We start from the raw sequence: 17068 nt of genomic DNA, 5'->3' as shown, positions 1-17068 counted from the left end.
ATCAAGTTTTACTTCAGGGGAAAACTCATCAGTCTTTTTTTCTTTCTTTTTACATATTCATACCACATTTACTGAAACTGATTTACAGATATTGAGACAATAGTTTTCAAACAAGGTAACATTTGGGTTTACACTGTGGTTTATATTTTAGACTATACAATTTTCTAAACCTTTAGTTATCTTATGTTTTACATTATGATTTACATTTTAGCCTATCGGCCCCTATACATTTTGGGTGTAATTTAACATGTCTTATATCCATCCTTGTGTAATCTTGTGGAACACTTCTATTGCCCACACAATTACATTGATTCCATCTATTCAATATCTCTTTCCCCTCTCAGGGCCCACAGGGACAGTCACTCTTCATTGCTTGAAGGGTCATGTTCATCATCAGTCTTAACAGGTGTGCTAGTTAGACTCTTTTGTGGCTCTCAGAAAATCCTGTTCTTAAAGTGAACCGACTCCTGTGCCTATAAACTTGTAGATGGGACTTTAAAAATCATTATTATTAGATTCAGTTAAGGGTCTATAATTAGATTGTGGGACGCAGAGTGGGTCTTAATCCTCTTATCAGAGCCCTTTATAAATGGAGGTCTAAAAAGCTGCAGAGACAGAGAGAAGGAAACCAGGAGAGAAAAAAGCGACAGATGGAGCAGCCAGAAGCACAACTAGCAATGAGGCCCAGAACTAGCAATGAGGCCTGGAAGATAGGGGAGAGGTGCGCAGACTGGCATTGTGCCCTGCCATGTGCTTGATCACCCACAGTGAGCTCAGGGAGAAAAAGTGCCCAGAGAAAAAGACAGAGACCAGCAGTGCCGCCATTGTGCCTTGCCAAATGGTATAAGTCCCCCGTCGCCAGCAGCTGACTTTTGGTGAGACAGCATCTCTGATGATGCCTTGATTTGTACATTTTCACATCCTCAGAACTGTAAGCTTTTAACCTAATAAATTCACACTGTGAAAGCCAACCCTTTTCTAGTGTATTGCTTTAGCAGCCCTCAGCAAACTAAAACAACAAATACACTGGTGAACTTAATGGACATGAGAAACCAAGAGATGGGGTTAAAATTAGGAGAGATACAAATGCTTGTGTTTTTTGCTGTCATCTATGTCAGCCAAGCACATCTGTACATTGACTTCAGATTTTTCCTAAAATAAGCTTAATTCATTAGTTTCTATGATGTCAATACTTTCCCTCCTATTTTTATAGTGAACTTTCTTTTAACAAAGCCAACTTTGCCTGTGAAGAATTGTCTATTACTAGGCCAGCAAAGGTACAGAAACAGAATTATCCCTAGACAGGTGGCATGTGGTTAGCGGTTTTATAAACAACCAGTTAAACTGGTGCAAATAACCAGAGATGAACACTCAGTGGCATCAGAGGGGGAAACTACTATAATTTTTGCTTTCTCACCATTCAGGGATTTTCTTTGCTTGTATAGGATTTTTTTTCAAGCAAGTGGGTTTTATGTTTTATTTAATATGCTGCTCCAGTTTGTATTTCATATTTCTTTATCTTAAACACCTAAAAGTGTTACAAATTGTTGTGGTTTGAAGCTTTATGTCTCCAGAAAAACATTCTTAAATCTGATCTATTCCTGTGGGTGTGAACCCGTTGTAAGTAGGACCTTTTGATGAGGCTACTTCAGTTAAGATGTGCATAGCTCAGCTCAATCAGGATGGGTCTTAATCTTCTTGCCAGAGTCCTTTATGAGTGGGCTGAATTCAGACAAAGGAGACAAAGCCATATGAGGCAAGAAGCTGAACCTGAAAGTGGTGGGAGAGACCAGGAGGCACCACCAAGTGCCTTGCCATGTGACAGGTGAGCCTGGGATCGCAGGCAGCCGGCCCCAGAACGCCAGTCTTCAGGGAGACGTTTGATCTGAACTTTCTTTTAGCCTCGAATCTGTAAGCTTATAAATTTCCATTTAAGTTGGCCCATTTCATGGTATTTACTTGAGCCACCTAGGAAACTAAAACACAAACTAATGCCATTACCTTTCACATTAAATGCCAAACTAGCCAGAGAAGTTGAGAACCTTGTAAGTTCTCCAAAAAAAAAAAAAAAAAAAGAAAAAAGAAAAATATTATGAAACGATCTTGAATTTGGTGTTTCCTTTCAGTGAATTGTTTAATGGGATGTAAAGGAACCTTTCATGTGCGAGGCAGCATGCTAAGCATTTACTGTTGACTGTCTTATTTAATCCCACAGTGTGGAGAGGTTCGTATCACATCCATGGTTTTGAGGGCTGAAAGAAGAGGGTAGCAGCTTGCCCTCAGCCTCATAGTTAATAAAAGGCCTTAATGGGTTTTTAAACTTAGGTGTCTCCGGTGCCAAATTATAGAGTACTATCTCGTAGACGATCTAAGGCATAGTATCTTGGAAGACGGTGCCGGATTTGCTGGCAATCAAGTCATGCTTCAGTACCACTGCATCTGGAAGAGTTGAGCAAATCACGGCAGTAGGGCATCCGGCCACTTGCTGCATGACTGAAACACCCGCGCACACACATTGGGAAAATGTGGCACAGCTAGGGAACAAGACTAATGAAGCTAGCAGAAGAAGCCGCTTTTGGACCAAGGATAGACCACGACCTAGGCGGTGGATTAAAACCCGCAGAACCTCTGCCTTTCAAAGCCGGTTGGGGCTGCACAGAAGTCTTTGCAGCTTGCCTGAAGAATAGATACAGCTGTAGTTAAGGCTACGCTAGTGTTTACCTTCAGATGTGAAAGCAAGCCCTATTGATAAGAGATAGACATTTGTATCACACACGGACACTGTCTCCATAGGGAGGGCGGGATGGAGTTTAATGACTCCAGGACGGAAATACACCCGGTTCTCCAGCGTGTATTTTGGGATAATATTATACCATCCATGTCCACTCCTTGAGATAACTCTTTTCCTTTCAGGCACATCCTTCATTATCCATCTCGGCGTAGAAAGCATCCGAGACCCGTCCCTCAGACCCCAGCGGCGCGGCGAGCGCGGGGGTCCCCAGGCGGACGGGGGTGACAGTGACGTAAGAGGGAGCCAGGGGCCAAGGTCCCCGCGCAGGGCGAGAGGCGGAGCGGGTGTCTCGGAGAGGTGCCCCGCGGGCCAATCAGGAGGCGCGGTGTTTCCGGCCGAGGGGAGCGGTAGAGCGCGGGGGACCTCCCGGTTTTTCCTCCGCGGCTCCGCCCCCTTCCCAGGCCCTGAAGCGGCTCCGCGGGCGCCGGGCCTCGGGCCTCGCGGCTCCTCCCCTCTTCCCGCAGCGCTCGCCACTCCGCAGCGTTCCGCCTGGGGTCCCGGGGCCGTGCGGGAGCGGCGCCGGGGTGGGGCGCCTCACCCCCGGCGGGCGGCGGTAATGCCGCTGCCCTGCCCTCCCGCGCGACCTGGCGGGCAGCTAGCGGCTGCGGCGGGACCCGGGCCCGGAGCGCGCTCGCCGCTGGCCGGGACGCCGCTGTCGCCTGCGCTCGGCTGCCGCGGGGCGCCGGGGCCTGGCGCGGCATGAGCAGGAGGCTGCGCGTCGCCGAGCGCCCGACTCCTCGGCCTCCAGGTCCGCCGCGGGCCCCTGCGCGTCGCGCGCGCCGCCTGCGGCCCCCGCGCCCCCGCTAGCCCCGAGCAGGCACGAGCCGCTGCGGGCCGGAGCAGGCGACGACGCGGGCCTGCGGATCGCCCGCGAGCCGGGCTCTGAGCGCGGGGACTTCGCGCCCTGGACGCCGCCGCGGACGGGAAGCGGGAACCGCCGAGGTGCCCGGACGCGCTGCAGTTTGCGGGCCCTCTCCGCAGAGGCGCCGGCGCGCGCGGTCGGCGCCTTTCCCCACCTGCAGCCCCTCCTGCCGCCTCGGTCTGGCTGACAGAAGGCGCGTCCTCGCGCCTCGCCGGACCTCCTCCCCGCCTGCGTGCCCTTTCTTTCCTCCATCCTTTCCCCTCAGCCCTCCCGCGCCTCCCCTCCTGCGGCTCTCCGGGCCTCCCATTCATTCCGTCCTCTCCCTCCCCTTTCCTCCTTCGCGCTCGGACCCTGCCCGCCTGAGCCTCCCCGCGCGGACCCCGCCGCAGTCTCGGCGTTCTTCGCACGTTCCTGGAAGTTTGGGGCCTGGACAGTGCCCCCGCGTCCGTCTGGAGAGCGCAGCCTGAGCTGCTGCCCGGGAAGAGGAAGATGTCTGTGCTCCGGCGGATGATGCGGGTCTCCAATCGCTCCCTCCTCGCCTTCGTCTTCTTCTTTTCCCTCTCCTCCTCCTGTCTTTACTTCATCTATGTGGCTCCGGGCATCGGTAAGCACCGAGACACATCCTCACCTCCTGGGTCCCACCGAAGGAAACGCAGGACGTTACTTCTGTGATTTGGAAGCTGTATAAACAGGGCCCCGCAGAAAGCATTTTATCTGAAATGTTATTTCAGACGTGTCACATAAACTGCTTCGGGGCATGGCTTTGGTATGTGAGTTTTGTTAACGCACCTTTAAGTAACTTAAAGGTAGCCTTAAATGGACATAGCAAATTAGAGGTCCTGCTCGCTTTCTTGATGTATTCACGGCAGCTTTATCCACGTAATATCAAGCTTATGGCTTCTTGCTTAGTTTTCTCAAAACACACTCAGATGTAACTACCTGTGAACATATTATGGAGAAACCAATAGTAAAGGGTGTGATTGAGTTGAGAAATGTATTTGTTCTGGAGTTCTGGGTCACTTTTTCGTAATGGGGTCAATGAACATTTGTGCCACACTTGAGCAATTTTTAGGGGATGAAGTTGCCTTGTAAAAAGAATTCTCTGTTAGTCTACTTGGTTCGAATTTTCAAGGGTAGGCTGCATCTGCTACCTGTAAGGATGGCTTTTGGGATAATTAAAGTAACAAGACAGTAGTTTAAAAAATTTAATCTTTCATTTATAATACAATTTTGCATAATCTTTTTCAATTGGGTTCTTTGTTAAATGTCCTAAACTCTCCCCACCTCTTGGTTGAATATGGCATTATTCTAACAAATGAAAAATAGGAAATTCATAGGGATATTAAAACATATTTCCAGAACTTTTCAGTTTTTCCCAGTAACTATGTATTTAATGTTAAATTTCTTAGTAACATTGTCTACCTTTTTTTTTTTTTTAAAGCCTCCTTTATTCTATTGAGCCAGTGCCATTTCACACCTGAGTTAGTTAAAAATGGGATAGCCCTTACAGAATGAAAACACCTGCAGAATTTTGAGATGAAATTATCAGGGCATTGTCTTACATGATAATTATTATAATGAATTGCTTGTGGGAAGGAAGAAGGAAACCTGGTGGAGAATGTTCTATTACCTTAAGAAATTACTTTGTAATTTTTTAAAATTAAGTTTTTGGATCCATGTAAGAATGTTGACATATAAGTGCCCAAATATGTTTGGGTGTGCATGAATGGTTGAAACCTTGTATTCCAAAATAGAAGTTGGAGGTTAAAGTTTGAAGGAGTATGACTACTATAACATTTTCCATTAACATAGTGTTTTCTTTAGGCTACAAACGAAAACAGTCCATGAAGCCTGTACTAGGAATGACAGTAATCGTTCAGTCTCTTGAGGGTCGTTGGCCAAGATATAAAACAAAGGCTTTTCTTCAAATCCTCTATTTTTGAAGTCTTAGAAATTAACTCCTAATTCTGTAGTAATTTTCATTTTCTTATGTAACACTTTGGGAATGTTATTTTTTTCAGGCATTTAACTGAGAGATTTTGGAGCAAACATTTCTCTTCATTTGCATAACAGTTTTCTTTCTTGATATTTTGAGAAACACTTTTAAGTTACATTACTTAAAAAGCCAAAGAAAACCAACTTCCTGCCTTTACATGTCATCCATTTTTTTGGTTAGTACATTAAGATATTATTTGTGGAGTATTCAAATTCAATTGATATAAATGCTAATACATTTTTCTTGAATGCTTGTTTGCCATAGAACAACCACTGATGCAATGTCATAAAAGATTTGGCAGTTGTCTTATAGGCAGTTAGGTTGAAAGGTTTTTAGTACTCTTTTTATGGGTCCTATAATTAAAAGATTGTTAACGTGAATAAGAAGAATGAAAATCAAAACTTATAAAGTGCTATCAATTTGTGAAACTATTTCCAAAACTCAGTACTTTTTAGGAAAACAAAACAAAACTCCTTATTTACCTTTTTTTATTAAGTATTGGTTAGCTTTTTTCAGAATTCAAATTTTTGCTTGAAAGATTGTATTTTTTCTTGAAGTGCTAGGCTGCGTTTGTTGGTTTTCCAGAAAATATTGGTCAGATACACACATCTAAATCATAGTTTGTCAATTCTTTTAAGTAAAAATGATGTTTCATGAAACGTGGTTAGTTCAGCTCAAAATGCAACAAACAACTACACATGTGCTTTTCCTTTAGCCATTTTAGCTTAATTACATATTGGGTCAAAATTTTCTTAGGGTCAAAGTCTGTGTTGTGTAAAAGAGTACTTTTTATTAGGGCTAAATAAATGTCTCAAACCTCTTCTGTTAAAAAAAAAAAGTCCTTATTCCTACCCACATCAACCTATTTGGTAAAGTTAAATTATGTTTCCCTACCTTTTTGATTCATAGACCAATTTTTTGTCATGTGCCTTTCTATCTTTTTAGTGACTCTTTCGTCCCCTTCACCCATGCCCTTTCCTCTCTCCCGAGCAGATGTGCCACACTCATATGAACAGTATTATCTATTTAGTTAGGTTTCCTGGGGTTGCTCAGCATTTTCTTGACTATTTGGGTTTTAATCTACAATGAGTTCCATAGAGCCCAGTGCTCATTGTTTTTAAGAATTATTTGAAACATTTTTCTTGAAATTTCTAATTCATGCAGGAAACAGTCATGGTTTTTATATCTTAACTTTAGTATCCAGAAAACTGGCCTGCAGACCCACCACCACCATCACGGGGAACAAATTATCCTACCCCCCCCCCCACCCAGTAGATGAAAGAGCCATGAATTGTTTCTCATTCTGCACCTACGCCAAAAAGATGAGTGTAGTTTCCTGTTTCCCTCCAGGTTGTGACCTGACTGGAGTGAGAAAGGAATCGCATTTAGTTTGAAACCATTGCCAGCATAACTTCTAACACAATACCTTTTACTCAAAACTGGGGCCTAAATAGTTGTCATTCCTGTGCCATATCAAAGGAGATGAGCAGACAAACAAATTTGTTCAAGAAACACATAGAGCACCCGAAGTCATTGAGGCATGTAAGATAAAGAGATGATTGAGAGAGAGTTGAGAGTTGCTTCCCTCATAAGACAATGGGATAAGTGTCATTGTGTATTTGCCCAGGTAACAAGTCTTTGGAAAGCATGCTGCAGGGAGTAAAAGCTGGTGAAAGTTGGTGAGGGTTAGAGTGGGTCAATGAGTATGGATAAGATTCGTCTGGACTGAGCAAGGGGTGAAAAGGGAGTATGAGTAAAGGGACATTCCAGAAAATGGCAGTTGTTACTTCTGGCTACCACTTAGGGCATGAGGCAGTGAATGGGCATATTGGGAAAGGTCTCCTGGATGCACACAACTTTATCAAAGCTGTGAGCTAATTTGGCTGTTTGATTAAGACAAAGTAAATCTGCCTATAATTGGTGAGGCAGTAGAGGGGAAAGTTGCCTAACCTCTGGGTGGGGATTTCACTGTCCATTTGCTGCTTTGTTCTTTGGGTGGAAGTGGAATCTGGTCAGGCCTCTTCGTCTGAATTCTTATCGGCCCTTTGGGGAATTATCTGATAAAATGCTTTGATATATGGCCCTTCAGAAAAAGTGCTTTGATATTTGGGCCTCCTGGGGCTTTATGCACTGCAGGGAGTGGGTGGTAAGGCTGTGGGTTGTGTAGGTATGCATGTGCATTGGGGGGAGGGGTTAGTTAGGTTCTGGTTCAGAGGCCCCAGTCACTTTGCCTGGGATTCACTCTAGACCAGGGGTTCTTTTTTTTTTTTTTTTTTAAGATTTATTTAATTTATTTCTCCCCACCCCTTTGCTGTGTCTGTTCATTGTGTGCTTATCTTCCTTTTTTTTTTCTTGGTAGGCACGGGGAACCTAGCACAGGATGCAGGACCTCCCATGTGGGAGGGAGACACCTAATCACTCAAGCTACCTCCACCCCCTACTTTTTTGTATCTCTCATTACGTTTTCCTCCTTGTGTCTCTTGTTGCATCGTCATGTTGAATCAGCTCACCGCACCAGCCCATCGTGTCAGCTCGCTGTCTTGCTCCTCTTTAGGAGGCACTGGAAACCAAATCCGGGACCTCCCATATGGGAGCTCAATCTCTTGAGCCACATCCATTTCTGACCAGGGGTTCTTAACCTTTTTTGTTCCCTTTGCCAGTCAGGTGAAAACCACTGGCCTTCTCAGAATGTAGCAGCAGATAGTTTTATGACACTAAACATCAGCATGTCTTTAAATTAAAATTTAGGATTATTCAAAATTATGTTTTACAACTTTCCCATAATTTCAGTCCCTGATAACCCAACACGGTTCAACATCTGTTTAAATGGTCATTTTCGGCAAACATTTAGAAATTTGAGTTTTCCCATGGTGTTGTAAAACCATCTCCACCATCCTTACCAAGCATTTTGCAGGCAGTTATCCACTGCACTCAGAACACGCTACTTCAAAATAAAAATCATACTAAGTCCACACTAATATAGCTCGTGCATGAATTCAAAATTATCTAATTCTGTATCCAAGTGTGCCTAGAAATCCAATTAAGCAATATAGGCCCTTTAGACTTTGAATGTTCAAAAAGGATGTGTATTCAAGGTTCCATCCAGAAGGAATGTGGGTGATAGTTAATTCAAAACCTATCTGGTACTCAGACAAACACTTAACTAACAAAGTCATTTTCTTTCATAAAAGTACCATTTGACTCCCCACCCTGTATAAAAAGACCTTGAAAATCTTGTTTGGGGCTCGGGTTTTAAACAAAAAGCTCCTGAGTCTGGCTGGCCGTAAATAAGTCTTTTTCCTTCCCAAAGTCATTCCTGAATCCTGCCCTTTCTATATGCAAATAATATAAACCTCTCTCAACTTCTACATTTTTGGGGGCTTGTCTGGGATTACAAACAAAGGCCAGAGATGGTAGCATTTCGTTACCCTTCTGGATCCCCGAGGAAGCCGGGAGGACTCAGGTGAACCCCAACTCTGGGCACCCCTGGATTAAATTTAGTCCAGAAAAGATGTGGGCTCCACTGGAATCTTCCCAGTGAAAATTGAGGGCAATGGAAGGTCTGAAGAAAAATTCTGGGAACGAAAAAGACTACAAACATGGAAGAAGGTACGACTCCCCAGGGGAGCATAGTCAGGAAAACCCTAGCTTTAATTGCTAGGTAGGGGAGCCCGATCACCTCCCAAGAGAGAGCCCCAGTACCTCCAGAAATCTGGGGGAAGCTGTTCTCTCTGGGTCTAAAAAAAAAAAAAAAAAAGGCCTGGTGTTTAGAGTTTGTCTAAATGCATGTTAGAATTTGGTACTGAACTTGTCTCCACTGAGGTAATAAAGGCTTAATTATAATAGGAAGGAATGTTTATAATTTCGAGTCCTAACATTCTGGAAATTGGTCTGGATTTAGAAAAACTTGGTTACAGGAAAATAAATCAGCCTTTTTTTAGTGGAGCTTGGTCTAGGTTAAAGTTAAACCGTAAAAAAAGTCTAGTTGGAATCTTATGGTGCTGCACTGAGAATGAATTCGCTTTATATCAGATGTTAATGTTAAGTGTTCTTTCTTTCTAAAGTTTGTAATGGCTACAGGGGCAGCCATGCTGAAAAAGGTATGTATAAAACTTGTGGGTCAGATTAATGAGTTTTGTGCTTCTGTCTGTGTCAGCTCAATGCTAGTGTTGAAGTTGTGTGGCTATGTAAAGTGGTGGAATTCGATTGTGCTGGAAACTTCCCTTGCTGTTGGCAAAGAGTTAATTGTAGCTTGTGAAGCAAAACTGAGGCATGAGCGTGTGTGTACTCGTGCTCCACAGTTTTGCCTCCCTGGGTCAGCCCCATTTGCGGGAACTCAGGGATTGTCTGCTTCTGTGTCCACGCCACGCCCCCGAGTTGTAGGAGCTGGCCCAGTCAGGGTAGCTGGTGGAGCCAGTGACTTGAATCATAACCCTGCCAGGATAGGGGCCCCGGGGAAAAGCGCTGAATTTGGAGGGTTCTTTTGGGCTAATTTTAGCAGCCTGGAACTCACCACCAATATCTTCTCTCCGCTCCTCCCTGGGAAGGGGGTGCTGCTTGTCCCTTTCCAGTCAGTCCACGCCTTCTATTCATAAGCCACATTCCTATCAAATCACTAATCAACCTGAAAGGAGGGAGGTAAGGGAAATATCTCTCTTTGTAAGTCCGTGTTTTAAGCTATTTAAAGATGTAAATTGGTAAAAATACCTTGGTATAGGGAAAGAGGCTATTGCTTGAAAACAATAAACCTCTAATCACTTAATAGCCCTTTTAATAGTTTGGCTAAAAGCAATCAGCAGTAAGGGTTATAAAACTGCAGGGAAAAAAAAAAGGATAAACCTTAACTTTAAAATCTGTGTTTGGCTTTTGTCAGTTACTTGTGCCTAAAAATTCACAGTAAAAAGTAGTTTAAAAATGAGTGGACTTACTGATATTCTGTTCATGAACTATTGTGATTAGTAATGGAAGAAAATGTGGCATCGGTGTGGAGAAAGTGGCCATGGTGGCTGCTGGGGGTGGGGAATGGGAGCTAGAGATGAGATGTGGAGGCGTTTTGGGACTTGGAGTTGTCCTGGGTGGTGCTGCAGGGACAGTTACTGGACAACAATGTCCTCCCATGGCCCACTGGGTGGAACGTGGGAGAGTGTGGGCTATGATGTAGACCATTGACCATGATGTGCAGCGGTGCTCAGAGATGTATTCACCAAATACAATGAATGTCTCATGATGATGGAGGAGATTGTTGCTATGGGGGAAGGAGTGGGGTGAGGGGGGCTGGGGGGTGGTATATGGGGAACCTCATTTTTTTTAATGTAATATAAAAAAATAAAGACAAAATTAATCTTTAGATGCCAATACTCTCTTGCTGGTAAATTAAATGCATAACTCACAGGTAAAAATTTGTTCCCTTACTAAAAAAAGGCAGAACTTCACAGGATAAAAATTCTTGTAACTTAATTAATAAAGGTATCCTATTCACCTTAAAGTTAAAATTCAATAAAAACTGTAACTAAAAGTTAAAATCATTTATAAATGCATTTATGTTATAAAACAGTAGAAGGATAATAGCTAAAATTATAACTGGGTAAATTTAGCCTAAACCTATTATTGTAAGTATAAATTCTAAACTAACCTTACCTTCGTTTATGGTCCTTCAAACCTCTCACCCCTTCCCTTTGCTTATGGTTATTTCATAACAGCTTCTGCCCCTATAGTCCAGGGGAAAGCAGACGTGACACATCCCTGTCTCCTGTCCCACTGGTATTAGTAACCCTGCTTTCTTTCCTGATTCCAAGCGTGGACTAAATTGCTGCCTGGTAGAGTTCTTAACCCTCGGGTTAAACATCCACTGGGGTCTTTTTATCTCCTTCCTTAACTGTCAGGATTCCTAAAAGTGGCAATTCATGAGAGAAACCAGTCTCCCTGAGACTTCAATAGCCTGGGCAAATATCCATAAATTAGTCTCATCCAAAAAGTCTGCTAAAGTCAAAGTAAAAGATAAAATTCTGAAACACACAAAAAATTGTATTAAAACATTGGGAACATTTTGGTTACAAGCCATTCATTAAAAAACAAAATTCTTGTGTAAAACTGCATGGTCATAGTGCAAGTTAAAAAAAAAACTTTCAGGAATCTTTAAATTTTTTTACAGTCACTCTTATTTTGTAAAAAAAAAAAAAAAAGTTTTAAGTAACTAAGTTATTTTTCTGTGTCAAACTATTCATGTTTCCCTATTCAAATTGTTGGGGTTAAATAAGCAGTTATATAAGTAATATATATTTCTAAAATCCAAATTAAACTAATGGTATATAAAATAATGCAAATTATAAGTAACATCAATAAATTGTGTTTCTGTGTCTAACTCTATTTTTTATCTGCCTGTTTGCTCAATGTATATCTTCATACATTGGGATAATAACAAATTAACAAATAAAAATTCTTAAAAAAGCTCTATTGAAATTATTAAAAATTAAATATGAAGTTATATATGTGAATAAATATTCCTGGAGCCCAAATTAAACTAAGCAGGATGGAAAGGTCATATAAAAATCTAATTATAAAAACTATTAGAAAAGGGCCTTCTCTTTGCAAGAGCTTTGAGGGCGGGACTAGGTATGGCAAACTAAAACTGTCTTTTAAGCTGGGGAATTAAAAATCAGTTTGCCCTGTAATTTCCCAGCTTAAACCTTTTAGCAGTCTTAAAATAAAGGTACTTAATAATTCTATTACCAAATTTCAGAAAGTAAAAAAAAAGTCCATAAAAGCTATAAAAAAATCTTTCCTAAATTATAATTAAATTATACAACTATAATATATTTTGGAACCACACAATCTCAGAACTTAAACAACAATAGCAACAAAAAGGTTTTAGCCTCCTGTAAAAAAAATAAAGCCAAAAACATTCCTTGCATAAACTATAATGGTTTCAATTTTATTTAGCTTGGATGTAATCTCCCTTAGTTTATAAAATACCCATTAAATAAATTAACGTATGTACAATATCTTTGAAATAATAAAAATTATAAGTTCATGTTAATAAAATTAAGCTAAAAATTATAGATATACTCTTAAATAAAATAAACTTCTTTGGTTAGTAATTACAATTTAATAAATTTATTTAAATATAAGGTAACTAGTCTATGTGGTTATGACCAATTATAGAAAGTTTGTACAAGCATCTTCCAAACTGAAGCATTTAAATGGTTCTAAAAAGCATTGTTAACTAAAACCCTGAATTGATATTAATGGCAAAAAAATAACTTCATAATAATAAAACCTATCTAAAGGTACCGCAAGGTGCACATTTAAGTAAATGGTAACAAAAAGTTACCTTAATTCTATTGGAAATCTTCCGTTTTCATTTTAACAATGAAAAATAGTTTTTTTCTTCTACTACTAAGGTAAAATGCCTGCTAGTATCTTCATAGTAAAAGTGTAAAAAATAAAGTCATTTAATATATAATGTGTTGCATTAAAAATGTTTAAAAATATATATAAAATCAAGGGATAAACTTTAACTTTGTCAAACTCTCTTGTGTATTCAAACCAGGCCTCAAATACATTACAGGTTACCTCTCCGTGTGAGATATTGGCTAGGCTAGTCACTAACCCCTCAAATAAAAATATTTGCTATATCAACCTCTGGTTATGCTCCTAAAAATGGTGGAAACGACATTGCAGTTTCAAGCTCCTGCAAGCAGCCAATAGTAATTCGGTACAGCCAAATGTATAATGAATATCACCTCCAAACTGGCACTGTTCTATAGTGCCAGAGAGCACCATGCATCAGGCCGGTAAAATGCTGAAAATTGCCTTCTTGGCTTCTCTCTAGAATCAACAGTGCTACATCTTGCTCACTGCATAAAAAACATATGGAGTGGAGCCATGATTACCGGGATACTTTAAATAAAAGTTAAACATAATGAGCATTATGGCCTGCTCCCATGGAGAGATAACGTAAAGTATTACAAACCTGAAACTTAAAACTACTAATTACAACGCAAAAGCCTTATGCATTAAGTAATATGTTAATTAATATTAAGTGCTGTATTTTCATCCTGTTCTAAATATATACCTATTAATTATAATGTAATCTTTTCTAGATCGGGTACAAAAGTACATTAAACATGTTAAATTCCTGGTAACTTCATTTTCTAAATAGTTAATAAACGTCTGTAAAATAAAGTGACGGTCTTAGCTAAAAACAGTGAGACCACCAGTGGCTTGCAAGTAGCCGGTTAATTGGTGACAGGCTCAGCCACACTACTCTACTCTACTGTGCAGTAAAAACAAGCTTGCTTGCTAGTGATGGGTCACCTATTAGATAGTGAAAATTACCAGAAATTGTATAATTAAAACTAAAATGTAAAAAACTTTATTCTGTAATTCTGATCACTCCCACAACTAAAAACTAAAAAAATTTCCAACTTGGTGCACTAATCCTAAATAAAACCAACTGCCCAAAAGGTGCCAATTCACCAAGAGCACCTAACAGAGGACGTGAGTGCCAATCATTAAACAGCCTAAAATATGTCTTCAAAACAAAGCTAAGTATATATCGAAAAATAAATAACATATATATATATATACTGTTCCCCACCAACTTTTAAAAAGGGTACCATCTTTGTAAACACCTAACCTTATCTACCTCTGTAATCCAATATCCTTTTTTAAAAACAGGTATTCCAAAATTTTAATTAAGTTTGTTTCTTTCAAAATAAACAACCATATGAAAACTTCATCCAGCTTCTTACAGAATGCCAGATCTATCTTCCTCCAATGAAAATAAAGTAACAAACTTTTTACACCTTGTTAGGTGATAACTACGACTCATGGCCAGCAGGAAATAGTTACCAAAAAAAAAAAAATCATCTCCTTTCAGCACCCCTTTAAAACTAAAGGTACAAACTCTTTAAGGGTAAAATAAAATTAATAGATAGATCTGGAGCCTAACAGAAAATCCACGTGAATGCCAGTGGCCCCCAGGATTCTACCGTCCAGAACAAAAACTTCTTCTGAAAATGGGATAAACCTTGGATGTTACCCAGAAACTTGGTCTTTAGGTCCTCACTAAAAAATTGATAAGGGAAGTAATCAATCAAAACAACAGTCACCCACCTCATAACTCCAACAATAACTGTGCCAAAGCTTAGCAAGTTAAGCTTCGGAAAATAATATAGGCTATAGCTGGGAGGCTGTTTATCTCTTTGTAAATAACCTGAGTTATGCATGTGGAATAGTAAAAAGCAGGAGCCCTCCCTTGGTAACTATGACAACAACTCCAGATCCGGGAAACAATTTGACAATGCAAACTCTATATACATACCAGTCAGTCCAAAGAAAACTCCAATAATAGTGATGCAGAAGCTTAAATAAACTTAAGCTTAACCTCGAAAGGGAAATATAATATAGCCCATGCATGAATTCAAAATTATCTAATTCTGTATCCAAGTGTGCCTAGAAATCCAATTAAGCAATATAGGCCCTTTAGACTTTGAATGTTCAGAAAGGGTGTGTATTCAAGGTTGCATCCAGACAGACGGAATGTGGGCGATATGTTAATTCAAGACCTATCTGGTACTCAGACAATCTCTTAACTAACAAAGTTGTTTTCTTTCATAAAAGTACCATTTGACTTCCCACCCTGTATAAAAACTTGAAAATCTTGTTCAGGGCTCTGGTTTTAAACAAAAAGCTCCCGAGTCTGGCTGGCCGTGAATAAAATCTTTTTCCTTCCCCAGATCATTCCTGAGTCCTGGCCTTTCTATACGCAAATAATATAAACCTCTCTCAACCTCTACAACAACACTATACTGTGTATTATTTAATAAATATATCACACCTGCACCAACACGTCCCTACAAGAATAATGTTTTAAATGCATAAAATTACAAAGGAAATCAGTTACATATATTGAAATATAATTAATAAAAGACATGATTTAATACTATGCATATGTGCTTTCTTACACATTAAATAAGACATCAAAAATATAGGAAAGTTAAATTTTATTTTTTAAATATATGTGAATATGCAGACTGTTGTTTATATCTAGAATAAGAACATTAAACTGGTGTACTGTTTGACAAGGCAACACGCATATCATGTTGGACATCTAATTGGATTGATTTTTTTCAATTCAAGCTCATGGACCTGAAATTTTTCACACTTGAGCACTAAAACCCACTCACTCCTGGGGAGCTGATGTGGCTCAAGCGGTTGAACACCTGCCTTCCACATGGGAGGTCCTGGATTTGGTTCCTGATGCTTCTTAGATTAAAAACAGTAAGCGAAAACAACGAGCATACAATGAGCACAAACAACAAGCAAAAACAACCAGCATACAGATGAGGGAGCCATCTCAGGGTGGGTATTCCTGCAAGCAGGAGATACTCAATTATTCTTAAGTATGGGGTGACAGCAGTTAAATCAAAATATGGAGGAGGCCCAAGTGTAGCTTGAAGGTTCCCATGAAATTCTGCTTTTCACTCCTCAGCCCCAAATGAGCATCAGTATAGTTCATACCCTGTAATTTGAAATGACTGCCTAAACAGAACTTGTAGAGACTGAAGAGGAGATAACCTCTCGTGAAATCCAGCAGCTTGGGGCACGTAGAGAAAGAGGAGCAGGAAAATGAAGGGAGAAGTAGAGCTGGAAACTCAGGAGAGGTGTTAAAAAAAAAAATAACATTAGAAATTGAAAAGATGGCCATTCGCATGGCAGTGGGGTAAAGTAGGAAAGGATATTTATTTGGTAATTAAGAGGTTCATGATAGCCACTACAAAAGCAGTTTAGGCACCAGCCAGACTGTTCTATGCGAGGTAAAGTGGAGGTCAAGTGGAAGAGGCTCAATTGGTGGAAAGTAGGGGATGTAAGTGAAAGGGGGAAATGGGATTAAAGGAGGAGCCTTACACGATGGGACGTCTTGAACGTATGTGGAGTCTTAGGGAGAAAGGATGCAGTTTGAAGATTTGAGAAAAGGAAAAAATTATGGCTTGTGATCTAGGAAGACTTCATTCCTTCACTTACTTGTATAGCAGCGTGAGAATGTGTGTCCATACGAGGCAGTGTGGCCCCTGTCTTTGCAGAGCTTATAATCGTTGGGAAACTGACAAAGCGCCAAGTAAAATAGAGTGGGAGTTACAGGTCACTATAGGAGTATGTGTAGAGCAGAGCACTAAACTAGTTTAGGCATTAGGGAGAAGGCTCCCATAGCAAACAAAGATAGAACAGACCTGAAGCTTGAGTTAGGTACTAAAAGAGTTGTATCATGAAAAAGTACTTCAGGCAGGAATCGAATATTTGATGGCTAAAAGGTGAGAAAGGAATGAAATGTGTAATGAAATGGTATGAGCTAAAGGATAGACTGCAGCAAGGGGTGTGTGTGTCTTGAAGCCAGAGAGATAAATCAGGGACCAGT

General features: G+C 40.7%; 1 protein-coding gene across 1 annotated transcript in view; it reads left to right on the top strand.

Moving 5' to 3' along the window:
* The first annotated feature begins 3263 nt into the window (after positions 1–3263).
* B4GALT6 (beta-1,4-galactosyltransferase 6) overlaps positions 3264–17068 on the top strand; it is a 67137-nt gene continuing 53332 nt past the window's right edge. Inside the window, exon 1 of the mRNA XM_004479012.5 lies at positions 3264–4257. Within this exon, the coding sequence (XP_004479069.1) occupies positions 4143–4257 (115 nt within the window). The 5' untranslated portion in view covers positions 3264–4142. The remainder of the gene's footprint in view (positions 4258–17068) is intronic.

This window comes from Dasypus novemcinctus, chromosome 16 (genome assembly GCF_030445035.2).
Source record: "Dasypus novemcinctus isolate mDasNov1 chromosome 16, mDasNov1.1.hap2, whole genome shotgun sequence".
Classification (NCBI taxonomy): domain Eukaryota; kingdom Metazoa; phylum Chordata; class Mammalia; order Cingulata; family Dasypodidae; genus Dasypus; species Dasypus novemcinctus.
The sequence above is the reverse complement of the archived record's forward strand: the minus strand, read 5'-3'. Positions and strand labels throughout refer to the sequence as shown.